This window comes from Mirounga leonina, unplaced genomic scaffold, assembly GCF_011800145.1.
Source record: "Mirounga leonina isolate KUSES-001 unplaced genomic scaffold, KU_Mleo_1.0 Mir_82, whole genome shotgun sequence".
NCBI classification, from domain to species: domain Eukaryota; kingdom Metazoa; phylum Chordata; class Mammalia; order Carnivora; family Phocidae; genus Mirounga; species Mirounga leonina.
This window is the reverse complement of record NW_023270825.1, coordinates 30,957,382-30,985,027: the sequence shown is the minus strand read 5'-3', so window position 1 is coordinate 30,985,027 and position 27,646 is coordinate 30,957,382. Positions and strand designations below refer to the sequence as shown.

Sequence of the window (27,646 nt, the reverse complement as noted above, 5' to 3'; positions counted from 1 at the left end):
GGGTGGAATACAAAGATGACTGCGACAGGTCTCCAGCTCCAAATCTAGGGGGATAATGAGTTCTTCCTTATAGCAGAAAATGCTCATACACTTTCCGTCTTCTCTGACTGTTGTGAGGACTAATTGTAGCAATAATCAATTGAGACTGCTTTGAAAAGTAGAAAGCTCTAGATTCATGTAAAATTTTCTTAACATTACAGGGTAGACTCATAATAAAAGATAACGTGTATGGAGTGCGTTCTACGTGTCAGGCACTGTTCTAAGTGCTTTATTTGCGTTAGCTTATTTAATCTTCACAGCAACTTTGAAGTAGGTTGCTTATACCCATTTTATGGTTGTGAGAATTAATGCCAAACTGGATTAAAAAAAACCTTTCTAGGTTGGCATGGCTGGTAAGTAGCAGAACCAGCCTCTGTTAAGACCTTGTGGAAATCCAGGAAGAGAGGACATCCTACCCCAAGGGGAGGCAGCAGCCAGGACTTACCCTCAGAGACTAGAAAGGAGCAGGGAAAGGTCAGCCTGGTGCCCCAGAAAGCATTAGCATTTCTACACAACTTCATTAAATTACTGAAATTGGTTCTGAACTTGGAGCCATGTTTCTTGTATAGTAATGCAATTGAAATAAATAATTTAAGCCAAGGAGGAAGGACAAAATTGGTGAGCTCACATATGTGGATGGGCACTTAACTGACAGACTAAAATACAGAGAGGCCAACCCTAAAGCAAGTACATCTTTACTCAATTTACAAATGAGTGCAAAGACCCAGGCAACGTGCTTTGTGTTGGGACTTTTAAAGAACAAACATTAAAAAAAAACAAACAAAAATGAATTCTTCCCCTCTCAGCTTTTTTCTTTCCTTTTTTTTTTTAAGATTTTATTTATTTATTTGACAGAGAGAGTGAGAACAGGAACACAAGCAGGGGGTGTGGGAGAGGGAGAAGCAGGCTTCCCGCTGAGCAGGGAGCCGGATGCGGGGCTCGATCCCAGCACTCTGGGATCATGACCTGAGCCGAAGGTAGACGCTTAGCCCACTGAGCCACTCAGGCGCCCCCTCAGCCTTTTTCTGTTGAAGTTTCTATTAGGAATATCTGAATTTGAACACTAATACGCAGTGTATCCATCTTTGGCCGTCATTTTCCAGAGAAATCAAGCTCATTTTTGAGGCACCTTCTGGCCAGGTTATCTCAGCTGTGGAAGATTGGGAACAAACATATATGCACATCGTGGAGAGGGCAATCTCTCCATTAGATGCAAGTCTGTAAAGAGCTCTGGGAGTTAATGTCTCTGAATTCCTGGTTCAGTCCACTCCACTCTTTCAACAGCTTTTTTAACATGCGGTGCCTGTCTCATTAGCAGTTCAGGGGAATTAGCCTTCAACATCTGATGACCTAGTTCCCAAATTTGCAGCAGCTTCGGAAGTTTCTAGAATGCCCCAAAGCAGTGTTTCTTAAAGTGTGCTTAGTTAGAATCACCTGACCCACCTTACACGTAGGGAATCAGTTCCTTTGTGGGTGGGGTCCTGGCGAATGACATGTAAAGAACTTCCTTCTGCTCAGGTTCTGAAGTAGAGCTTCAAAGCCAAGTCCAAGTCCACCTCGAGAGGGTATAGAGCTGCAAGCGGCAGTGTGAACAGTCTTCACGGCTTCCTGTTTTCTTTTATAATGAATGGGAATTTTGCCTCCTCTTCCATAATATATCCAGGATCATTTTAATATTTAAAATGAATTATGTTAATCTAATATGGATTCAGTGTGAACCTCTACCGAGATTGTGTGCTTTGGGGTGAGACTGCTTAGTTTGTAAGCTTGGTGTCATGAATTGCTAACTATAATGACCTTGGGCAAGTTATTTAACTTCTCTGTGCCTTGTCTAAAAATGGAGATAGTCGTAATACCTACCTTTTAAGGTTGTTGTGAAGATTAAATAAAATATTGGATAGAAAATGCTTAGATCCATGCACAATGCAGTCAAGTGCCAGTTAATAATAATGATGCTATTATTACTGTTCTGAGCGTCCATGTCATTGGGAGTCTGACCACCCCAGTTATAGAAACTATTCCTTCAGATTGACAAAACATCCCTCTCCTCCGTGACACAGCCAGGCCACAGGCTTATAAAAAGGCCTTTTGCCATCCATAAGAAGCCTAAACAGAGCACTGGGAGAATGCTTTGCCATAACAGATCTTCTCAGATCACACCCTAGTTTTATTTTAGTTGTTTGAGGTCCCTGTGTGAAGCATGACTGTGCTCAAGCTGTCAGAATCTGTCACGGGTGGGAGGGAAGTGTTTGTTTAGAAAATGTCAGAGAATCCACCAAGTTGCTTTTTTTTTTTTAAAGATTTTATTTATTTATTTGTCAGAGAGAGAGACAGAACACAAGCAGGGGCAGAGGCAGGCAGAGGGAGAAGCAGGCTCCCCACTGAGCAAGGAGCCCGATGTGGGACTCAGTCCCAGGACCCTGGGATCATGACCTGAGCCGAAGGCAGCCGCCCAACCAACTGAGCCACCCAGGCATCCCCAAGTTGCTTTAACCAACAAGTGTTCTTCATTCAATCTGCACTTTTCCCCGCTTTGTTCTTGTTTAACAGGGAAGAGGGCTAGATTGCACTTTCCCTTTGTAAAGTACACATCTCAAAATTCATTTTCCCTGTTAACTTGTTTTTAAAAAACTTGGGAAATCTCAAGTTGTACTTATTTCTTGAAGAAAGTTTAGGAAGTGCAGGTACTAGAGTCATGGAGGGAGAAAATCACCTGCGATTTCCCTTCCACCTCTCACCCCTGTTCCCCTGTTACCGTGCTCCTTCTGTCTAGGATGGTCAGGGGTGGCAGAATGGCCGGCAGGGTCTTGGAGAGAAGGGCCACATTTCTGGGAGCCAAGGTGGCCCTCCTGTGGCTCAGCCTTACAGTGGGCAGCCCCACTTTGGGATGAGCACTTGGCCACGCCCTTGTCCCCAAGTGTCCTCTCCCTTTCAGAGCAGTTATGTGGAAGTCCAGCTACTTGTTTCCACTCTGCTGTGTGTTCAGGCATTTGTGGCCTGGTTTATGTTTCTTCTGCTCTCCTGATTTTGTGCTCATTTTTCACATAGACAGGCACTGAGGGTTCTTGGGCCTCTTTTCTCTGTAGGAACTGGTACTGGCTCTCAGGGCGGATGCTTCTCCGTCTCATCCCTGTCTCTCACTAAATACAGCTAGGGAGGTTCTGCCTAGGAGGAGAACTCATTGTGTAAGGAGAACACTGCCTCAGGGCTTTTTAAACATAATGCTTCCTCCCCCTTTCTCTTCTTCCCAGAATAAGAGCTGCCAGTAAAATTTTAGTGCAGGACCATTGAGATATATTTATCACCATTGTGATGGACAAAGGAATTGTCAACTCTTCTCCTTATCGATCCCCTTCACCTCCTTGCAAATAGGAATTACAGGAAATCACAACTAGCTTAAAAGACCGTGGGCAGATGGGAAGATGAAATGTGTAACCCCCATTCCCAGAAATAGGAGAATGGCTGAGCTGATTGACCTTAGCATTTGGCGGTCAGGAGGAGGGTGAAAGCCTGGCTTGAAATAATGTCACCATCTGGGAATTGAAACCCAGGTCTTCCTGCTCTCTGACTTCTTTGTCATAATGATTCCCCTCTCTGATCCCCTCCTTTCTACTCGGTAACCAGCCCCTGCCAATTCTTACTTCTGTAGGTTTTTGTCGCCACTATCCTGACCAGACCTGACCATCATCCTGTCTAACCTCTTAGGCTGCTTTGGTCTCTCTTGCCAGGTTCATCTCCCAAGAACATTGTTCTTATCTCATGAGATTAGGTAAGAGAATGAAGCCCTGCGTGTGTGGGAGGTGGTATTAACCATCCCTTTCCATGGTGGCAGTGCCCTTTGAGGGCAAGGAGTAAGTATTCTGGTGCCCCTTACATAGTAGGCTTTTAATAAATACTTGTTCAGTTGGCTTAGGTTGTGTTTCTTGCTCAAGAACGTTCATTGGCTCCTACTGCCTCCTCATCAAGGCAGAATTTCTCTGCCTGTTTTTCATGGCTGTACAAACTGGCTTTACTATAAGTATCCAGTTGAATACTTAATACTTTGTGGAATAACTGGAGTCTGCGAGGGATAGATATAGGGAAGCCCTAAGAATTGTCCCATGCCCTGGAGAATCTCAAATGGGATTTTTTTCTTTCTGTTTTTCTCTGATTCTTGGCCTCTTTCCCTCTCTTTTCCCCACCTCCTCCTTCTCCACCCCCCAATTTATATCTTGCTTACTTCAGCCTTCCAGCCTGAGAAATTCCTTCTTTCTCCATACTTATTCAACTCTCAGATCTCCTTCCCTCCCTCCCTCCCTTCAGGTCAGATATCCCTCCCTCCCTCTCTCCCTTCCTCCCTCCCTCCCTTCCTCCCTTCCTTCCTTTCTCTTTTTTTAAGATTTATTTATTTTTAGAGAGTGTGCACCTGCGCAGGAGAGGCAAAAGGAGAGAAACAGACTCCCTGCTGAGTGCGGAGCCCCATGCGGGGCTCGGGGCTCCATGTCATGATCCTGAGCTCTTGACCTGTGCCGAAGTCTAAGAGTTGGACACTTAACTGACTGAGCCACCCAGGAGCCCCTCCCTTCCTTCCTTCCTCTTAAGGTCCTCTTTGACTGTCTTGGTTCAGACCCTTCCTGGTTTTTGTTTTCATTATTTTGTCCTTTACTTACAAGCAGCTACTGCTTGTTCTTTCTTATTTTCTAATTATTCATACCTCACGATTTAGCATTTTATTGCACCCACATGGAATACTGAAATAGATACTCCTGCCTTATTGTGTGCCTTGATTGTTTGCTGTCTGGGTTTGCAGCCTCCCCAGCTACCCTGAAGGTGGGGTGGGACCTGTGTCTTCTGTGCATTTTGTGAGCTATAGATAAAGGACTGACGGGAAATGATGCTGCATGGGGTAGACAGAGGTGACCCATTAGAGGTGAAAGGTGATCTGACAGTGCTTTGAGAGTGTAGTTCCTAGCAGAATTCTGCAGGGTCTGGAGCAGAATAGGGACTGGAGGCCCAAAAACCATCCAGGAGAAGTTCTAGGGCTCTGGAAACCAAGACCTGGAAGGGTCAGGCTTGTCACCCAAGAGTTTGTCTCATTCTGAGATTCCTACATTCTCATTTCCATGGTTCACATGGAAAATGTGGTCATACTAGGTTACCAGGGTTCTTGGGGAATTGTGAGGCCAGATGCCTGTGTGGTGAATCTTCCCAAAAGGAGGATGAAAGGTGCCTGGTCAATAGGGAAGCTTATAGCTTAAAAAAATAGACAATTAGGGGGCAACAGTGAGCAGACCTGTTGGACTCAGGATTTTATTTATTTGTGTTAATGGCATTTGTATTGATTGAGAAATTTGGGGGTATGAATGTATTCTGCAAATACAAGCATTCTCTTTTTTTGCTTTGTCACTGATGGGGCTTATAGCTTATGTTGCATTTTCCCTTCTAACAATAGAATCTTACATGAAATTAAAAGCAGTGTCTTCCTTTTCTGACTTCGGCAGAATTTTAAGCATCGTGCCTACCCTCTCCTCAATCCCCTTTTATTTCTCAGACCCACCTAGGACTGTGTAACAGGTTAGTTACTAATATGGCTGTGGGCTGGGACCAGTCTTAGCCAGCTGAATTCCCTGTAATCCAGTTTAAGTCTGTGGGGCACTTCTAAACTTACTGGAATTTGAGGTAGGAAGTGTGGTTGCAAAGGCAAAGCCATTTAATTGTAGCTTATATGAAAATAAAACCAGCTTGAATTTTCTTCTCACAAACTTTCTGTGAAACACCTCTTTAGATCTTTTATTTTTGGCAAATGGGTTCCGAGGTGGCAGCCTCATTACTGTTGGATGGAGGGGTATAATAAGCCAGTGGGTGATTTCCCAGAATTCTGAGCCTTTGAAAAATGCTCTTCTTTTTGGAAAGTAATAAGTGCAGAAGCCAGGCTGCCTGTTTCCGATTTATTCCTTCTTCTTATCCTGTGCTCAGCTAGTAAATACTGTGGTCTCAGTCTGTCTAAAAACAATGGCTTATATTTGCTTAAATTTCTATAGCAGTTTAGAAATGAAATTTAGCCCTTTGATGATGATAATGGCGATGATGGTGATGATGATGATAGGCACTAAGTAGCAGATACATTGAGTTGTGAGCTAGTTCTTTCCAAGTCTCCTGGGAAGAAAATCACTCACTATATGTGAAGGTCATGGTGTTGAGTAGAGGAAGAAACAGCCTTGAGTATAGAGAAATCATCTGCCCAAAGGTTATACTTGAGAGAAGTACTTTGAATGAAGTGTGTTTTCTGTTTGGATTGGGTGTGTTGTTCTTTTGAGAATGCTTTTTACAATGGTATAATGGTTCCTCTGAAACTCATAGCAGGATTCTTTTTCTACCCTCTCCTGTATTTACAGCTGCTTTTTCCCTAGGGGAGCATTCATCTGTTTTAAAAAGCGAGAGAGAAAACAAGAAGTTCTGTCAGTGATGTTTGGAAATGAACTGCATTTGTCTTTCAGGAAGGCAAGTTCTTAAGGTTTGCTGTTTGGATGAAAGAAAAGGAAGTCTGGCTATAGTGTTATCCCCCAGCGCGCGCGTGAGCGCGCGCGCGCACACACACACACACACACACACACACCCTCTCCACCCAGAGGTTCACACACACACACAAACACACACACACACACACCCTCCACCCAGAGGTTCACACACACACACACACACACACACACACACCCTCCACCCAGAGGTTCACACACACACCCTCTCCACCCAGAGGTTCCTTGTGGCAGATATGAAGGAATTTAGGACGCAAGGTACCCATTATGGTCCCTTTGTTGTATTAGACCAAACATTGCTTTTCAGCCCCTGAGTAAGTCTGGCACTGGCACTCAAGGCCAGGATTGTACTTGGATATGAGGTCAGAGGTGGTATCCAAGGGCATTTGGGACAGGAAAGAATTCTGATCTTGAGGATGTTTTCATCATACTGATGCTTTAAGGCCTTGGAGCAGAGGTTTGCCAGGCATCTAAATGAGGTTAGTAAATGGGCTTAACTCTAGTGCCCCTTAGACTCTTTCCACAGTTTCCACCAGCTAGCTGGTTGTTTGGCATGCATCTTTGTTTTGTTATGAGAAGAGGAGGAATTCTGCTTTGCAGTTGAGTAACTGTGCCTTCTATTCAGATTCTATAGCGGGTTACACTCGCAAAGCTAATGAGTACTTCCAGGGTGCACACATGGATCCAGAGTGGGTGGGTGGCAGGCTGGAGGCTGAGGGACCTTCATAGAGCAAGTGCTGTTGAAGGCAGATATGACACTAAGGGCAGCTGTGCCCTGAAGTTCCAGTGGCTTGGCCCCCTGGCTGCTGGCCCATCCCCCAACGCGAGGCCAACTGAGGCCTTCAGCTTCTCTAAAATGACTGCTTCCCACAGCTCGTTTAGTATGATCAGCCAGATGAGGGGTGGGCTTCCTGGGGAAAGGGTAGGAGAGTCTTAATTAAGCTTGCCTGGTTTGGCAGTCACTCAGACTCATCTCCTGTTTCTGTGTTGACTGATAGTCCCCTCCAGTTTTCTGAACAGCCCTCCTTCATTTCCAAGGGGGGGCCCATTTTTGCTAAACCTTCCCTCAAAAACAAACCAACAAACACTCCACAAAAACTACAACCTACCTTGATTATTGCTGTGTGTGCCTTCTGCCTCTTTTCCAGCGGAGGCAGGTAGCCACTCTTGCTTTTTCATGAGTTGCTCCTGCCACGCTGGAGTTCCTGGAGGCTGATGCTGTGGAACTTCCTCATCCGGCAGAGGCCTGGACATGAGCCGAGCCTTGGGTGCTCCGAATGGACAGAGCACAGTGGAGAACAGTGCTGGGGCTGGCACTAGGTCTGATGGAGCTCAGTGGTTGGATTCTGATGGGGGGATATTTGAGGGAACTCTGCCTAAGTGAAGAGGTAGGAGAACTGAGTTCTGGTTCAGCCACCAGCAAGCCATGTCCCTGGGCAAGTCATGGCCCCTTTCTGGACCTCAGTTCCCCTCCTAAAATGGATAGATTGGACTTTACAAGATGACCCCAAGACCCCAGGTTCCTTTAGACAGTAATGTGTTAGGATCCCCACACAGACCCATGAGTCTGCTCCTGGTCAGGGTGACCAGAGGCCAAAAAGGCAGAAAAACTTGCACTTCCCAGTTCTCTTTTGCCTCCAGGCTTTTGCACATGCTGTTCCTCTCCCTGGAGTGCCCCTTCTTACAGTCAGTGTCAGTTTAGACCACTGTTTGCCCCTGTACTGGTGGGGTGCCCCTGCTCTGTGCTTCCATATCACTCGGTGCTCAGCACTTACCCCACTGTGTTAATGTCTGTTTCCTTGTGCTTCCTGAGGACAGAGACCCTGTGCTGTCACCACTGCACTCCCAGTTGGCCGGTGTGGTGCCTGGAATGTGGTATGTGCATGCAAATGCTGAATGATTAAATGACCCCTCCTGGGCCAACACACCCAGTGCTCTCAGGGAGCTGTTCTGGCTTTTCCCCACCTTACCAAGCCCTCTTTCTGATGAGCTGTGTGTGGGTGCAGGAGAACCTTGGATAATGCTGAGAGTTGTTTTCTAGGTTCATCTCAGTGTGGCAGAGCATTAAGTGATGTTGCCACCCTGCCTTGGGGGTGCTCTTTCTCGGTGTTGCTTTGACCAGGGATGGATCTGGACTTTGCCCTGCTCTTCCCCATCTGCGGCCCTGAGGGTGGGGCAGGCAGGCACGTGCAGATTGCTGTTGCTGCCAGCTGCCTGGGGCTGGACCATCTGCTGCTGGTGACAGTGGGTAGGGTGAGGGGTGAGCAGCAACCTAATCTCCTTCACTGCGCGGACTACTCAGCAGAGTCCAGCCCCCTTTCTCCCCACATTTTGTCTTCTGTTCCAGTGCTCTGTTATGCTACTCTTCATTGAGGTCTTGCTTTTGTTCCAGCTGCTGCTCCCCACCACTGTGCTAGGAGAACCCTTGCTGCGTTTTTGTTTACTCTGTGTGTGTGCCTTGCCCTTTAGCCCGAGCCCCCAAGAATCTTTATGTAATGTAAGACAGCCTCAGCAAAAAGAAAAAAGCAAAAACAGCAAAAAACAAACTTTAGAAATGAAACCTTGGACCCCTGTTGGTCTCTGTTCAGATGTAAATGATGAGACTCTTCCCATCAGAGTTTGTACCTTTGGGTTCGCCCCCCCATTTTCTGTCCCTCCTCCCAGGGAATCGTTGAACAGCGGGGGTGGGCTGAGTCACTTACAAAAGCTCTAATTTTGCTTGTGTTTTAGGTCTTGCTTCTTTCTGGCCTTGTGTGGACGTAGGAAAGAGGCAAGGGGAAAGAAAGTAAGTAACCTGTCCCTGTCACTCTTGATGACTCTGGGTTTGGAGGTTTTGAGCTGGGGGTGGGTGTGTGTGTGTGTACGTACGTCCACATGTGCACAAGCTGCACCAGGAGGTGGGATTAGGGGGAATGTAGACAGAGTCTTAAAGTCATCTTTACCAAGTGAAGAGGTGACAGTGCAGAGAAAGAAGGCAGCATACCCTAAGCTAGGACTTCTCGAACTTGAACAAGCATAGGAATCACCTGCGGAATTTTATTACAGTGCGGATTGTGAATCAGGAGATCAGGGATGGAGGCTGAGATTCCAGCAAGTTTGTAATAAGCTTCCAGCTGATTGCCCGTGCTGCTGTTCAATGACCCATAGTTGGAATAGTAAGTCTACCTCCTACCCCTCCTCCTCCTCTTAACACCGATTAAAAAGATTGACCTGCAGAGGGCAGGAGGGAGGCTAGGAAAGGACTTTTCATAGTTTAAACCTGAGGGCCTGGGCTGGCCTTTCAGCCACTGTTTAGAGCCCTTTCCCATGGCCCTTGCTCGTGCCTGAGTTCCTGGCTTCTCTGGAGCTCCCCTTGGCCCAGTTTGGTTCCCACAGTATAAGAACCTCTGTCCTTCAGATGGTGGGTGTGCATACTCACAGTTAAGACTGGATCTTTCCCCTTTCTCTTTGGCTTATTGTAAATAGATAAGGCCAAACCTAGCATTTCAAATAGAACTTTTAGAACTGGAGGAACTCTTAAATTATCTTTTCCAATCCCTCTGTTTTACTGAGGAGGAAACGGGCCCAGAAAAGTTCTGTGACCTGTTCAGAATTAGCTAGTGGCAGAGCTGTAGTTAAAAGCCAGGTGTCTGAACTCCCAAGCTCCTCTGAGGGACTCTGAGCCCGAGTTAGGGACTATGGGAGGATCAAAGTGTTGTTCTGGGGACAGGTGTTAGGACAAGAGGCTTTCTAGCGATGTGAGGGAATTTTACACTATATGCACAACTAAGGTAGAACTGCGGGCATCTGTTACAACTCAGCATTCATTCACTTTTGCCAGGGTTTTCACCTGCAGCACTGTTGACATTTGGGGCCAAATAATTCTTTGTTACGAATTCTTTGTTTTCTTGAATTCTTTGTGAAACATCATAGGATGTTTAGTGGCCTCCCTGGCCTTTACCCACTAGCTGTCAGTAGCATCGCCTCCCCTGAAGTTAGAACAATCAAAAATACCTCTAGATGTTGTCAGATACCATGGGAGGGGGCTAAAATTGCCCCCAGTTGAGAACCTCTAGTTCAGGCAACAAGTATTTTTGGAAGGAGTGTCCCTCTTGGGCTACACTGGGGTTTTTATGGTGTTTGTTTGTTTTAACTGTATGTTGGTCTCAGGGTTACAAAGGGCATTTACAGTTTAGTTTACAGTTTAGTGGGGAGACCAGACCAGCCAATGCATGGGACAGATAAATTGCCATCTTAATGGTCCTTCCAGGATGCAGAGCTGCAGGCTGGACTCTAAAGAATGTGGTGCCAGCCCAGGGTACTTAATGAGGAGATTTTGCTGCCCTGGGCTGGATTGCATAGCTTAAGAATTGAGTAACTCTCATTCATATCTTTATTCTTACCTACTTCTGCTCAAGCAGCGCTCTTCCATTCTGAAAAAACATTTCATCTGAATCTGTAGAGGCCAATCAGGCACATTAACCAGCAGATACGTATACCTGAAGGCAGGGCGCCTACTCAGGCCTGATGGTAAGGCTAACTCATTCCTTAATGAGATTTACTTTTTATTTCTAAACTTGATTTTCTTTTGCTATGGGGTGAATCCTCTGATAGACCTTTCTTGTCTCTTTACCATTGTGTTAAGCAATATTGATATAAGTCTGCATAAGAACTACAGACTTTAATGTTCTGAATATGTAGGTATAAAACATGGTTAAGTGCCCCTCTGTGTGAACCTAAGAAAGGGTCTTTACCTCTTTTCATTCTTCATAGGATACTGTACTTAGAAATGTTTTTAAGGCCACTGAGCACTTCCTCCCTCCATCTTATGCTCAACACAGGCCTCCATGAAAAATGTTACTTCAGAGCACAAAAAGCATTAGTGATGGGAACTTCATAGTTCTTGTCAATTTTTCCTTAACCAGTGCCAGACTGTTGTTTTTCCCATTACTTTCAACATGATGCTCCATTGCCTCCTGGGTTGCATTGTTTCTAATAATAAACCTGCTATAATCCTTTGCTTTTTTGAAGGCAGTATGTCTCTCCTTACCCCTACCTGTTGCGGCTGCTTTTAACATTTTCTCTATCACTCGTTTTCAGCATTTTGACTGTGGTGTGTCTTGTGTTTTCTTTTTGTCCTTCTTGGGGTTTGATGAGCTCTTGAATCTGTGGGTTTATAGTTTTCATCAAATTTGGAAGATTTTCTGCCATTATTTCTTGAAAAATGTTTTTGTGTCTACCTACCGCACCCCAACACACACACACACGTTATGTGTATATGTTATATATATATATATATATATATATATATATGTATGTATGTTAGGCTGCCTGATAGTGTCCCACTGTTGACTGATGTTCTGTGTATATCATTTTGGATAGTTTTTGCTCTGTTTTCGAGTTCATGATTTTCTTCTTCTACAGTGTCTAATCTGTTAATGTTATCCTACATATTTTTCCTTAAGATATTTGTATTTTTCCTTCTAGAAGTTCAATTTGGGTCTTTATTATCTCTTCCATTTCTTTTGTCATCATGTTCATGCCTTCCTCTCTCTCTTGAACACATGGAGTATATTTATAATAGAGATTTTAACATCCTTGTCCACTAATTCTATCATTGGGTCAATTTTATGCCTGTTTCTATTGTTTCATTATTCTAGTTATGGTCATAGTTTTCTGCCTCTTTGCATTCCTCTTAATTTTTTTTTTTTTATTTGAACCTAAATATAGTGAGTTTTGTTTTTCTGGGTGCTGGAACTTTTTGTATTCCTTTCAGTACTTTTGGGCTTTGTTCTCAGAAGCAATTCAGTTACTTGGAATTTGTTCGATCCTTTCATTTCAAGGCTTGTTTTCTCGCTTTGTTAGGGTGGGTCCAGAACAGCCTTTAGTCTAGGGTTGGGATGGTCCCACTACTAAGGCCAAATCCTTCTGAAGATTGCATTTGATGCCCTGTGTATTAGGAGATTTTTCCACTTTGGCCAATGGAACATGAATATTTCTGGCTCTGTGTGAAATCTGGGGGTTTGCCACCTACTTCTTTCCGTTTATTCTTTCCCTAGCATTGCTAATTTCCTCACACATATGCACAGATGAGTACTCAGCCAAAGGCTCAAGGGGATCTCTCTACTGATCTCTGGGGCTTTTTCTCTTTGTGGCTTCTTTTCAGTTATTTTGCCCTGTAAATTCTAGCCACGTTCGTCTCCCCAAATTCCCAACTCTGTCTCTGACTCAGTGAGATTGTTGAATTCTTTCAGATTTCTCCTCTCTACTCTGAGTCCTGGAGGTAGGGCACTAGTAGGGTTCACTGCATTGCCTTCCCTTTACTCAAGGATCACTGCCATGTGCTGCCTATCGTTGAATGTCTGAAAACTATTATTTCATATGTTATATCTGGCTTTCTAGTTGTTTAAGGAGAGAGAATAAATCTGGTCCCTGTTATTCCATCATGACTGGAGGTAGAAGTCCCTCAGATTGTCACCTCAGACCAATTTTTAACCTTGGATGTCTTTTTCCTCCTGTGTTCACTTGTTGAAAAATGGATCCATTGAGACAGATTTTGAGAATTCAACCAGATTCGGGTCATGTCAATTTGCCACACATTTATTGGACACCTGTGTCCGAAAAAATAGCATGGTTCAGTACCATGCTATACATGGTACAATCTGTAATTTTACCTGTATTTTAATGCTGCACTTTCTTACCAGAAGGCTGGGTGTGTGCTTCCAGGTGTTATCCTGACATGAACATGCACATATACACACACTTTGCCTCTCCTCCTTGTACCTCCTGACCACGTTCCCATTTAACCTGGGCAGCTAACTGAACTAATAGGCACAGTGGATGAACAAAGAGCAGGGGCCCAGGTGCCTGTGCATGAGTTAGGTCCAGATAGCCTTATGTGGGGAGGGGAGGAGCGTTAACTCACTTTGTGCAGTGGCCCTTCCACCTTACCTAGTCTGACTCTGTGCTGGATACTATAATAAACTCTTCAAAAATGTGTAAATCATGGATTCTGAAATTCTGCGAAACAGGTTATTGTTACCCCCATGGTATGTGTGACAAAACAGAGGCTCACAGCAGTTAAAACAGTACACCTGGGACTTGTAAGAAGTGAGAGGCAGAATCAGGATTTGAGGTTCCTTTTGTGTAACTTTAAAACCCACATTGAATGATCCTGTAAGTAACAGTTTCATTTCTCTCTTCTGGGATCCAGCTTACTTCCATGTTTTGTCTTCAGCATTTTGGCTATATATCAGCCATGTGTTTTCATTTTCTACCTCATATTGTAGTTATTTGTATATGTGTCTTATCTCCCCCAGTAGACTGTAATCTCTTGTAGGGTATATGCTTTTCTCCATCCTTGTACCTTTCATAGAATCTAGAATATGTAGGTGCCCGATGTAGGTGTTGAATGAAGTCAGTAAGTTCCTTAACAAAGATATTTGTGAGGAATGGGTCCAGACGCCTTGTCTGGAGGGAAATACCAGATTCCCTCATTAATTTATGATGTTTCTTTCTCATCTGCTGTGTTTATCATAATCCCTCTTACCATCTTCCAGGGTGTAACCTGGACTTTATGAAGTTCTTTGTTTGGTACCTCTGCCTGAATTTTAACTAACTTCTAATAATGTCCATGGCACATCATGGACATCAAATGACTAATTTGAGGTAACTTTTAGAGTGTGTGTTTGGAGATTTAAGGGAGTATCTGTTGAGAATTAGATTCCTTTCTTCTCAGGTCCTGATTTAGAGCCCCACATCTGGAGAACCAAGTATGATGGAGCTAGAACTGGAGCTTGTAGGCCTTGGTGGAGGGTATAAGTGGAGGCAGAGGCGTGGGACTAATCAAAGGGGAAGGAACAATAGGCAAGTTCCTGTTTCTTGTTTTTGCTTGGGGCCTCATAGTCCAATCTTGACAGCTTACAGGAAGTTTGGGTAATTTGCAAGGGAGAGGACAGGAAGAGTCATGGTTTGGTTATAGATTCAGAGGCTTCTTGGAATTTACGCAAGATGGAGGAGAACACTTGGAACCAGAAGACAGTGTCTTGTTTGGCTTAAGTGCATACCTGATTGGGGCTGCTGCTATTAAGCTTCAGGAGATGGAGGTAAAGAACATGCTCCTAGAATCCTGAGCCTGAACCAGAACCTCAGAGGAAAATAGGTAGACATTTGAGTAGAAAGGAGGAAAATGGCAGGAAGTGGGACCATATTCATGGAGAATCTTAAGGCCTGAGAGACACGAGGAAAGGTCACTTCTGGCCCTGCTGCTAGGTTGACTATTTCCACTCATGAATCTTACAGATGTAGCAATTTTGGGGTAGGGGTGATGGGATGGAGAGGCTTTTTTGTTGCTGTTGAACACGAAGGAAGCAGGTAGCTCTTTTGATATTCCTCCCCAGCTTCTCCCTAGTTTGGCCAACCACAGCATGTGTGGGAGTGTCAGTTCAGAGCGACTCTCCAAGCTATCTGGGCAGTTCAGGAATCTTAACTAAAATCCTTGGGTTAACTGAGTAGGCGCAGCTTGTAAGATACGATTTCCTTCTAGCCACCCTCCAGTCTTTCTTCTCCCTTCTTTAACAACCCCCTGCCCCCAATAGTTTTGCCTTTATTGTGTCTACTTTCTCACTTTGAATTCATGTTAAGATCAATATGATCGACCCTCACCACTCAAATGAAACTGCTCTTGATGATGTCATTAATGGTCTCGTGACCAGAGCAGTCTTCATCTTATTGGACCTTCACTCCCAACTCCCCCTACATCCTCCTTCACTGTCTCTGTCCCTCCCTTAACATTTATAATGCACAGGGCCTGGTTTCCTCGTACTTTTTGGAGTGTCTTTCATGGGCTCTCCTTCCTTGACATGCTCCTTTAAAAAGTTATTGCTCTTCCCAGGATTCTGTCCGTGACTTTCTTCTCTTCTCACTCTAACTCTCTTAGGTGAGTCCACCTGTTCTGCATGATTTCAGCCATCACTTATAGGCTGCTAACTCCAAGCTCAAAGTGCTCTGCAGAATTTCATACTCATTTCTTATGCAGGGGCCATGCTAATCTTCTCTGGATTGTTCCAGTTTTAATATATGTGCTGCCAAAGCGAGCACCATACTCATTTCTAATTTGCCTGCTAGACCTTTCTACCTGAATATCCTTGAAGTAACTACAATTCAACATGTCCAAGAATAACCTGAACTCAGTTTATTACATTCTTCACTAAAATCTGCTTTGTCACCTGTGTTCTTTCTCTCCTTTGGTAGCTTTCACCATTTACCCTGTCACTTAGGCCAGAAACCTCGGCGCCACCCTCTATTGTTTTCACTCATCCCATCCTATTAGTTTTTGGCATCTTCTACAGCATTTGGCACATCATGGACATCAAATGAATAAATAAGAGGAAAAGTTTATTAATTTCATCTGCATTTAATTATGGTTTAGCTAGCACTTTGGTTTTGATAAAGTTGAATACTTAGGGTTTCACTGTGACTTTTGGGAAGGGCATTTGCTTTTGGCCACATTCATACTATATTAAAGGGGGGCCAGTTTTTTATTTAAAACAGGAACACTTGGTAGAGGGATTAGTCATTATTAGAAATGAATGGATTAGGGGCACCTGGGTGGCTCAGTTGGTTGGGCATCTGCCTTTGGCACAGGTCATGATCCCAGGGTCCTGGGATTGAGTCCCGCGTAGGGCTCCTTGCTCAGAGGGGAGCCTGCTTTTCCCTCTGCGTGCTGTTCCCCCTGCTTGTGCTCGCACTCTGTCAAATAAATAAATAAAATCTTAAAAAAAAAAAGAAATGAATGGATTGGATTGGCCACTGTGCTATCTTTTAGGGCTGCTCTAAGGAGCTGCTGACAGTTAAAAAAGAGGTGGGTGAAGTCAGAATGTTCTGGCCCAGAGGGCCTTGTCCTTGGTGTTCATGGGAGTAGAAGCAGTGTGTCATGGGTGAACTTGCCACATGCTGTGGGTTTAATGCAGGAATAGGGAAGACATTTCCATTGGGGAGGGTAATATGCCCCTTTTTATTCACTGATGGATTTCCTAATCGTATCGTAGTGTTTGTGACATAAATGCTGAGGAGGTATTTGTAACTGTCATGTTTTGCCAAGTTTATCTTCCTTCCTTTCTGTCTAGCCCCTTAAAAAAAAAGGAGATGGTGACTTAAAATCATAGGATTTTGGAGCCAGAGAAGCTCTAAAGGGAGTGGTCATCTAGCTCAACCTTTACATGTTCAGAAAATAATGATAATAATAATGATAGGTGGTAATAATTCGAATACCTACCATGTTCGATGACTCATTAAATGCCAGGTGTTATGTTAAGTGCTTTGTATGTGTTTCCCAGTATAATACTTACCCATGAGATAGCTATTATTAGTGCTATTTTATAGATAAGGAAACTGAGGTCCAGAACGATTGGATAACTGCATTGGAGTTAGGTATGCTGAAGCAGCTATTGTGCAGAAAGATGAATTACCTTGCTTGCTCAAGGTCAGGTTTTCCAGTTAGAGGCAGAACATGAGTAGAATCCAGATCTCTTGACCCCAAACTCAGCATATATTTTTGTTTTGAGCTGAGAATTCATTTTTTGTGGTCATTTGTGTCTCATTTCTTGCTCAATCACTTTTAATTTTAGTGAAATTGAATGAAGTAGAGGAAAGGGTGGTTTAGAGTTGGGGTTTGGGTGAGTTTTTTAAAGTTTATTTTTAAATAGGCAGCCTTCCCAGACTGACTGGGAATGTAGCAGAAGGCCTGAGAACCAGGAAGTGACACAGACCTGTTTATACCATGCCATTTGGGGGCCTTTGGGAAGCCTCCACAGAGATGGTAAAAAGTAAACATAAGTGCATTAGCCACTTCTCTTGGGTTTGCTATTTTTGACCTGGAGGAGGTGTTTCCTGCACAGCTATGAGTATTTTGGAAACCAAAACCTAGCACCTAAACATCTTGATTGAAGGTATATAGATAGATATTTATTTCTTGTTACCAGACACAGCATTCAGCGGGGTCTGGCAGACAAAATTACCACCTTTTTTTTTGGTCTCTTTCTCTCTGTCATCCTTTTGGTGAATTGCTTTTCTACATTTCTTTTTCTTTCTTTGTAATTAGCACTATACATGCAAATCTGTCCTGAGAGCTCACTAGGTATGTGCATGATTTTCAAGGTCCAGTTCAACCTTTCTCTTTCACCTCTCCCTAGTCCCACTCAGCAGTCTTTGTTCCTATCTCCTCTGCATTCTCATAGCACTTCAAACAAACAAACAAACAACCCTTTTATTGGACCCTCCTAACACGTTCATGGTGTTATATAAACATAGAATTCCTTGCACATAGACTGTGAATTCCTTGAGAGTAAGGAATTCATGTGTGCGCCACACTTCATCTCTGTGATCACCCAAGCCTTGCACTGAAGACAGCCAGTAAATATTTGCTGAATTGCAGTATAGTCACAGCAAACACAGAGCCCTAAGAAGTCAGATTTAGCAAATCAGCTTCCCAGACTTTATTTGCCCAGTGGGTATTGAAGCCTGCTCCACTCAGCTCTGATGGGAACCCAGCAGAGGGGTGTGATGACACATAGATACATCTCTGGGGTCTAGGAGCCAATTATAGCCCCTTCTGCCAGGCACGAGTTTTGCTACCTGGCCCAAACTTCAGGATTTATGCCCCTTTCCTCTCCTGTTTTATGTCTGCTAAGACTTTGCTTTCTTGTATTTCCTACACAAATTATGTCTTTTGGGTTTATCTCTTTTCCCCCTTCAGTGAACAAGTAAATTTCGAGCACTTTGGGGCGTAGAACGAGGCAGAGTTGGTGGTCTCTGCAGGAATTTACTACATGCAGTAAATGCAGCATACAACAGTTAAGTAACTATGAGCAGGCCCTAGGGAGGGATATGATTGGTTGTCCCATTCATGGTCCAGGCAGTAATGCTTTGGGTTCAGAAGGGCCTTCCATGCTTGTGGGCTGAATTGATGAGTTTTCTCAGAAAAGATGCAACTAAACTTGACCTCGTATTTGGAAAACAGAAGATCAGGAAGCCCTTTGCAGTAGGAAAACAGGAGGAGAATAGATTTCGGCCCCTTGGATTTGATTTATCTGTGAAATGGGGGTAATGGCACCTATTTAATGAGGTAATGAATGTGTGTGTGTGTGTGTGTATACACATATGTAACAAACATGTAAGCTCTGTGCCTCATCCTTCCCTACAACATGTTCAGACTGGAAAACCTCCTAGGTCCCCCTGGACACAAGTATTGCCTCAGTATAGTCACATACATAATTATTTAATTTGGGGGGAGGGAATGCTAAGTTCCTTTAAAAATATATTTTTAGAACGTCATGGGGGAGACCCTTGGAGGTTCACTGACTGTGTTTTGAGCCTAGTTTCAGGGCATATGTTTCTAGCCCAGCTGAAACAGTGCCCTTCGGGAATCCGGTGGGTGCTCAATTATAGCCTTTTAGAGCAGGAAGGGGCCTTAGCCAACATTAATTTGAGTGCCCACTGTCCCATATGCCATCTTGCATCCTTCACGTTTATCTTATTTCCGCCTCACAACAACCTAATGAAGTGTGGGTATCCAGTTTATAGATGGCAACTGAAAATAATTTGCTCTGGACTACCTAACTAATACTGTCCAAGGAGAGCAGAGATTTTGGCCCAGTCTGCTAGAATCTTTCCACGATCCCAGCCTCCCTGAGAAGCCTTAGTTGAACTGTTTCATTTTACTGATGAGGAAACAGAGGCATAGGGAGGTGGTGTGATTTGTCCTAGTTCAGCCCATCAGTCATTGGAGAAGCTGGGACTAGAGAAGAAGTGGTTTCCTGCCTTCAGGGTTGGAAATTTACAGCCTGAGCCAAGTTCCTGCTCACAGCCACTCTGCCTTCATTCTCCTTTTTTTCTGTCCTGTCTTGAGTCTGTGTTGTTTTGTTCTTCTGTCCTCTCTTGAGTCTTTTCTTTCTGGGCCCCTACAGCTCTGCAGTGATCTGTGTGCATGCGTGCGCGTGTGCGCGTGCACACGGACAGAGGCTGGGGTTTTTTTGTTAGAAGTTTGTTATTTTTGGAAAGCACTTTAGGAACACTGTGTATGGATGGCCTATACAAATGTGCTGATGGATTGATTAAGCTCTAAATGGGAAAGTGGAGTTTCCTGAGTTTGCTGCAATGCAGAGGGAGATGGATGCTGAGATGAGTCTTGGGAGATGAAGGGGGAGAGGACTGGTCATGCAGAACAAAGAGGATGGATTTAACATTTCTTCCTTCCAGTTAGAACTTTTGTTGACTTATGTTTTCAGAAGAAATATTTCTGGGCCCCTCCTATTCCCTAGAAGACATTCCAGATTCTTTAGAACTGAAAGGGCATTTGGGGATCATCCAGGCCCACCCCCTGAGGACCAGGAAGAATAATTTACTTGCCTGAGGTCAGTCCACTGTTGGTTGGTGGAGCCGGGACTTAGAGCTGTCCTGTGCATTTAGGTCCATGCTGCAGTCATCCTGCTGTTAGGTTTTAGAAGAGATGTTGGAGACTGTTAAAGAGAGGCTTAGAGTTGGGGCTGGGGTAGTGTGTCTGCTGATCTGCTGTCGGAAGCCTGAGGAGTATGGTAGGGGTGAAGTGTGACAACAGGAGGATGTGGGGAGCAATTCTGGGGAAACCAGACAAAGATACAAAGACTATCAAAGCAATTTAAAAAAAACAACCTCTAACCCCTACCCTACTCTGGCTTAGGTGGCTTATGAGGAAAGCTGAGGGTTATTTTGGGATTTCTAGGAGGTGAATTTTAACAAGAGTTTGACTTTGTGTCTTTTGGGCTTTGGAGCTGGAGATAAAAAGGAAATGGATAAGGTAACATTCTGGCTGTCAGGGATCTCCAAGTCCAGTAGAAGACTTTTGTGCCTGTTGAAGCCCTCACATGCTGGTGGCACAAAAGAAAGGGGAAGATATAAAGGTTAACAAGATTGGAAGGAGTCACGGGGGAGAACAAAGGAAACTGAAGACCTCTAGAAGTAACTTCATTTTTTCATTTTGGAGGGAAGAGTGGGAGGCATTAAGATCTGATTGCCGTTTAGATAGCTTTTGCTGCTGTGGCCCAGCTGTTTCCGGGTGAGTAGGAGGGAACTGGAGGAGACGTGGAAGGGAAGAAAGGGAGCAGTAAGAGAGGCCTTTCTGGCATGTTAGCCACTTCTCTTATCACACCCTCTGGGGGACTTTGGACTTCAGCGAGTTAGGACTTCTTATCTTTACACTCCATAAGGTAATTAACTGGTTAAATTCTGGTCACGTTTCACAAACTGCTGTCTTCCCTCTCACATAACAGCATTGGAGTTGGTGAAGATGGATAATCAGAGGAGCAGACTTTCTTGTTCTAGACTCTCCACTACCACCATCCCCTTTCTGGACTAGGTCTGAAGCAAGAAAAGGATTTATGTTGGTTTTACCCATCCAGTTCCCTCTCTCAACTAACGGAGAGATGGGTCATGGTTTAGGAAATAATCTGTCCTGAAAATTACACATAGACTGAGGCTGATCTCATAGAACTGTAGAGAAACCCTCTTTGCACCTGGGAGCCAAGTTTGACAGAGTCAGGACTCTTCTCTCCACAGAGGAGAGAGCTCAGTAGAGTGTAACAGGACCCTGCTACTCCCGCAGGACGGTGACATTCTCCACAGGGGTGGGCCCCGAGGCAACCAGGCACACGGGCTGAGGAGATCTGGGCCCTGAGCTGTCTCAGGGGCAGGGTGCCCTGGCTGTTTCATGGCTGGCCCACCTGCTACTGCTGCTTCCCTAGGCTGTGAGCCATTTTTGAAGGTGACTCCCAGGATACCTTTAATCTTTTCAGGCTCTTTGGTTAACCTGGAAGCATCTCTGGCAACAGTAAGCAAGCAAACCATGTTGACTTTGGGCTCGTGTTACAGGTTACCCTTTACTCCAGAAGCCTGTCATGTTTTCATCATCCTTTTTTATGGGCAGTTTCTCAGATAGCCCTTGGCTCCTAGGCCAAGACTGTAGATAGAAGGACCCGAGTCTTGCCGGTTTACAGAGTTGTCCTTTGTATTTTGTCCCTTTTGAGCCTCACTAGAGAGTAGGGAGATAGTTAAAGCAAGCAACAGCCCCATTTTATAGATAAGGTTATAGAGGCAGAGGTGAGGTAAGTGGCTTCCGCATAATCAGAGCCATGGATCTTCATAGAGGATTATTCTGAAAGGAAATGAGTGTTCATGATGTTCAGCAGAGCACAGTCATCTAGCTTTTAATGTTCTGAGTTCACAGAGGTGGGAGAGACCAGACGCTGACCTTGAGGGCTTGACATTCTAGCTCGTGGGGTCTCTTTTTACCACATACTATTGGGGCAGCAGCACCAGTCCCAAGAAGGAATATCAGAAGGATGAATGCAGATTTTCCACGACTCCTCCTGACCCCATATTTTAGAGGGGAAGAGGTGTGTTATACACAGAGAAGCTTGGATGTTGTGGTGAATTCTCTAGCTGAGAGAGACCTTTGAGCCTTTTTTTAGATGTGGAAATGGAAGCCAGGGAGCCTTCATGACCAGCCAGTTGTTTGGTAGCAGAGAGGGGACTGACTTGCAGCCCTGGTTCCTCTCGTCTTACCTCTAACTTTAAATGTTACATGCCTTGTGAGGGTGGATGAGTGCCAGGTTTGAACATGAGGCTCCTCTTTAATCACGATTTTTTTCCCAAAATTTTTTGTGGTAAAATACATGTAAAATGAAATTGGTCATCTTAACCAGTTTTAACGGTGCAGTTCAGTGACATTAAGTGCATTCACATTGTTGTACAACCATCACCACGATCCATCCATTTCCAGAACTCTTCATCTGGCAAAACCAAAACTCTGTTCTCATTAAGCATGAACCCCGTATTCCTTTCTCTCAGCCTCTAACAACCAGCATCTACTTTCTGTCTGGGGAAGAAAGGTACCAAAGGAATACTCAAGTGAAATGGATTCTTCTTCTTCTCCTCCTCCTCCTCTGTCTTCTCCTTCTTCAAGTTTTTGTGTGTTTCTCTAGGGGTAATGAATATCTAGTTAATTTGTTCTGAAGTGTTTTTCTTTTCACTTGGTCTAAAGTCACAATTCAAGGACAGGTTTTATTTTATTTTTTTTAATTCTGTGTTCAAAGCAGATCCCTTCTTAAAATGATGAGATGTATATAGTGACCCTTTCTCCACAGTAGCTGGGTTCTCCCATTCTGAGCAATACCCTGGGGTTGTAGGGCTTCCCTTATCTCTGTATTACTTCTGAAGCACTAACTCTTGGCCTAGCCTTGCATGTAAACACTCCACTGACTACCCTCTGTTCATCTTTTTTCTTTGCAGAGCTCCCATTGTCATTACCCCTATCTGTTCTGCACTTGATCAGTTCTTAGGCTTCATGGTGGAATTTGGTCCTTTGGCCCAGGTAGCAGCTTAAGCAGTAAGGGAGGAGTCAGGAGTTTCTTTAAAACTAAACAGGAGGTCATATGTGTGCATTTTCTTCCTAATACTATATTGGCTCCTCCCCACAGTATTCATGAGTTTGGCAAGCATTTGTTCCCTGTCTTTTCTGTTAAGTAATTCACAGTCCCTGACTTTACGTTGAGTCTGGTGAGGTGAGACAGATAAACATATAGATGTATTAACCTGTTAGAGGTATAGTCATGGCAGGGTGCTCAGGACACTTTGGGAGTTAGAAGGGGGTTAGTCCTACTGGAGGTGGGCCTGGTGTGAAGTGTCAGAAAAGAATTCCTCCAGGAGGTGACCCTTATGCTGAGCCCTGAAAGTGACTGTATTCCGGGCAGGAGGAGCAATCAGGTTTATTTGAATGTCAATCAGTTTGTTGAGGGAGGAGACAGGTGGTCTGTAAGAAAACCTTGCTACCTTAATTTTATCTATTTGAATAGGTAATACATGCACAAGATACAAGGCTTAAGGAGATTAAAGAGGAATACATACAGTGAAAAATGAGTTCTTTTCCTGTTAATCACTCACTTCTCCTCCCTAAAGGCCATCTTTAGCTACTGATTTCTTGTGCATCCTTCCAGAGAGATTTTCCGGGCATACAGGTGTGTCTATGTGTATCCCCTTTAAAAATACATGTGTACTCACAAATGGTTTTCTTCACGTGCTAATTTTGGAAGTCGTTCCATGTATGAGTACAGACTGACCTGCCTTGTTCTCTTCAAACCAGTGCACAGTATTCCATTACATGTGTGTATGACGACTTGTTTAACTTGTCTCACTTCAATCTTTGTCCAGTACAAAGGATGCAGTGAATATCTTACGTCTGTATCATTGCTCATGTGATTTTTGAGGACAGGTTCTCAAAGCAGAACTGATAGGTTAGAGAATGTGTGCATTTTGGGGACAGATGTTGTCAAATTGCCCTCGAAAGAGCTCCACATTAATTATAAAATACTAAATTTAAGATCTTTACCACTTGGTGCCCCCCTGCCCCGCCTCCAAAATCCTTGCCAGAGTGATCTTCCTAAATGAATTTGGTCTCATAACTTCTCTGTTTATAATCCTGTAAGCTCTACATAGTTTTCACTGTAAAGTTTAAATTCCTTAGCTTAGCCCTTAACTCTGCTTCTGCCAAGAGTGCTGTGCTCCCATTGTTCTGTTCCACTTGTATTTGGTACCTTCTTTTTTTCCTTCTTTTTCACTAAACATACGCACTAGCAGTCAGCATCATCTCCTCTGGGTAGTCTTTCCTGATGACCTTCACTTGTGCACAGAACATCTAAGCACCACTCTGATCCAGCCTCATCCACTCACTGCAGAAATATTTGTTGTGCACGTGCTGTGATGTGGCACAACCAGGTGTTATTCTCAATGATCCATTGGTTGTTGCCTTGAGGGGATGATGACTATCTGGTAGAGCTACCTGCTGTGAATGAATCCAAAATGGCAGCACCAAAGGGCCTGTTCCTAACTGGGCATGTTCTTTAACCTCTTCTGACCTTGGTTTTGGCATCTGTCGGAGGAGGTGAAGCCTGATGACCTCTAAGGTCTTATTAAGCTCAGGCCTTATTAATAATTACAACAGCAATAGCAGGCCGTGTTTACTGAGGACTTGCAAAGTGCCAGGCACTGCCAAGTGTTTTGTCTGATCCTGATCTTTACATCAAACCTATGAAGGTGTATGGTTATTGTTCCCATTTTACAGATGAGGAAGCTGAGGCTAAGAGAATTATTTGGTCACATGGTTATAATAGAGGAAACAGATTTGAATTTCGGCATTCTAACTCGACTGTTCTTAACCACATAAATGTATACACATTCCACATATTTACACACACACAGTTTTGTGTACTGTTTTGGGTCACTTACAGAATCTACCCCCAGACCTCTTCAGGAACCATCCCTTTTCTAGAGCTTTAAAGGCTCAAGTTGGAGCCTGGGTGAAAGCTGTGGACAGAAGACTGCTATAGTCACAGCTCTTTGGGGTAGTGAGTAAGGTTAGCTCTGTTCTTGAACCCCTGGCTCATGCTCATTGAAGACCTTCATAGTTGCTTTTCCTTCATACTGAGACAACTCATGTTGCTGTTTGCAGTCACTCTCTTTAGCAGGGGATGCAGGCCTGAGTCAAGGCTTCAGACACAGATGGAAGGCAGGGCTGGTTAATATCTCTGGCAGAATCGCAGGGGCACCCTTTATTAGCGTTGTCAATGGCAGGCTCCCTTATCTATTTACATAAAGCCTTATTTATGGAGAAGGAGGTGTGTGTATGGAATTTAAAAAGGGACTGTAATCTTATTTGGAATACCTGTTATAAACAAGGATCAATGAAATCAGATGAGTTAACTAAAATATAATAGGCCTATATCAAAATGTATCTTCAACTTCTCTGAAGGCATGTAGAAAATAATCCCTAAAAGTCTTGACCCCTGATTTTTTTTTTTTTTTTTAAGACTCTGGTTCCTAGATCAGATGAGATTGGGCGTGTTCAGGGTGGGATGGCCGTGGACTCTGATTCCTAGGCGTCTGAAGTCATAGTCTGAACTAGAGGCGGGGGCGGGGGCAGTTAACAATTACAGTCCGTCTTCCCCCTAGTCGGTGTCAGGTACCGTCAACAGGTGTGGCCTCTGGGGTCACAAGTGTGTCAGGTGAGCCTGGATTAATTGGTCCGTTTTTGAGGTTCGCGGCTGTGCAGTCAGCGTCACATCCTCAGGGGCTCATCCTGCCTCTGGCAGTTGAGCAAGCCTAGCCATGGGCCCTTGGCTCCTGCTGCTGCATTCCTTCTCTAGGCGGTGTATTTCTCCCTTTAAGACACATGTTCCCTATTTTTTTTTCCCTTTCGGTTGGTTGAACTCGCTCTGAGTCCAAGTGGCCAAGGCAAAGCCTGACTCGGGTGTAGCTCTCTGTCAACAGCTGCCTCTCTCCTGCTCTGTGTTGGAGGCTTGGAGGTGGTGGGGCAGAGCCCGGGCAACTTCTGAAAGCTCTGTGGTGCCTGACAGATCTCCAGGTGAGCCTGCGCTTGTCTCCTTGCCCTGTCGCAAGGATCTGGCTCCTGGATGTGGATGCTGATGGCAGCTTGCTGCAGGCCTCGGCATTTCCCCAGATACACGTTGAAAAGCCACTTACGTGCCTGTCCTTTCTTGGCAGCAGGAATTCATTTACTGGAATTCTTTCAACTTTGTATGTGATTATAGCTTCCTTACCAAAGTGCCTACTTGCAACAAACTTATGGCTGAAGTTTTCACTTATGTCTTTGTTTTTTTGTTGTCCTGTTTTTTTTTTTATAGGTAAATCTACCCGTGGCTGACTTTAGAGTTCTTACTTCTGGCTTTTAAATTTTTTCTTTTTAAAATAACTTGGACAGATAAAAGATGTGCCATGGCAGGATAGCACCAAAGAGCACCGCAGCGTTGGCCGTGGCCTCCGCGGGACATGGAGTGTTCCTTCCACTGGTGATCCTTAGCACCCTCCTTGGAGACAGCCTTGCCTCAGGTGGGTTCGGGCCTGCCTCTCTGGGGGGGGAGGGAAAAGACTCGTCCCATTGTTTCTCCCAAAGCCGGGATAGGGGACTCTCCTATCTAGCAGCCAGTTGCAGCGAGAGCAGAGAGGGGTGGTGGGCTTTTGTGCTGTGGAATAGCAGGGGACCAGTCCTGGGGGTATGGCAGTAAGGGGCCTCCTGAGCCAGCTGGAGGGAGGGGTGTGTATGAACATGCTGGGGATGACGTTATCGGCCCTCTCCCCACAGCTGGAGTCACCAGGTAGGATGGAGCTGTAGGGTTCAGAGCATGATAGGCAGCAAGGGTGCAGGTTTGGGAATCAGACTGCCCGTGTTCTGAGTCCAGTGCTCCTGTTGCTGGCTCTGGGACCTGAGCAAATCTCACTTCTGTAAGCCTTCATTTCCTCAGCCCCAGAATGGGATAATACTAGTACCTACCTGGGAGGGTGGTTCTGAAGATTGTCTAACACAATAGGTGCTTCATGATTGTTAGCTTTTTTTGTTTGTTCCTTGTCTTTTTATGTTTTCCCTCAGAATAAGTAGAGTTGAGGTATTGTAATTTAGTGAAAGCAGGACCTGGTCACTGACACTCTAAACTTCGTGATCTTGGGCAAGCCACTTAGCCACTCCGTGGCTCAGTTTCTCCATTTATCAAATGAAGGGGTTGACCTGGATACGTTTAAGGTCATATCCAGTTCCCTTTGTCTATATTTTCATGATTCTAAGGACTTTCTGATTGAAGCTGGTGAGCTGCAAGAGCCCTAGCAGGAGCTAGAAATGCAGCCGTGAGCCTTTTTGAGTTTGTATGATCCTTATTGCCTTCCACAGTGCTCTGAAGACCCTTCTAGGTTCTCTTCATGTGGTCCTCTAGACCTGGCGTTCTTTTAGGAAGGGGCATATTTGGGTGTGTACCGTAGGCCTCTGGCTGATGCTAGAGAACCTCTGTAGAGCCTCTGTATCTGTGAGCACCAATAGGGCTCTCAACTGATTATGATTTTTAAAAAAGATTTTATGTATGTATTTATTTGAGAGAGAGAGAGCATGCACACACACAAGTGGGGGCAGAGCAGAGGGACAGGGACAAGCAGACTCTGTGCTGAGTGGGGAGCCTGATGCGGGACCCGATCCCACAACCCTGAGATCACGACCTGAGCTGAAATCAAGAGTCGGACTG

General features: G+C 44.6%; 1 protein-coding gene and 1 non-coding gene across 9 annotated transcripts in view; one reads left to right on the top strand and one right to left on the bottom strand.

The window, feature by feature from the left end:
• Positions 1–27,646, top strand: part of SUSD6 (sushi domain containing 6) — a 91,233-nt gene that overhangs the window by 14,045 nt on the left and 49,542 nt on the right. For 3 of the 8 annotated variants that reach the window (XM_034992588.1, XM_034992591.1, XM_034992593.1), the window contains exon 2: positions 26,341–26,468. The exons of 1 other annotated variant lie outside the window; for it this stretch is intronic. In XM_034992588.1, coding sequence (XP_034848479.1) covers positions 26,348–26,468 — 121 coding nt within the window. In that variant the 5' untranslated portion in view covers positions 26,341–26,347. Of the gene's footprint in view, positions 1–6,733; positions 9,340–23,562; positions 23,582–26,340; positions 26,469–27,646 lie in introns of those variants that run through there. 4 more of the 8 variants (XM_034992587.1, XM_034992590.1, XM_034992594.1 and 1 more) reach the window with 3 other exon arrangements.
• On the bottom strand, positions 15,526–15,632 carry LOC118002800. Its single transcript, XR_004677174.1, has one exon. It is a non-coding gene; the product is annotated as a U6 spliceosomal RNA (small nuclear RNA).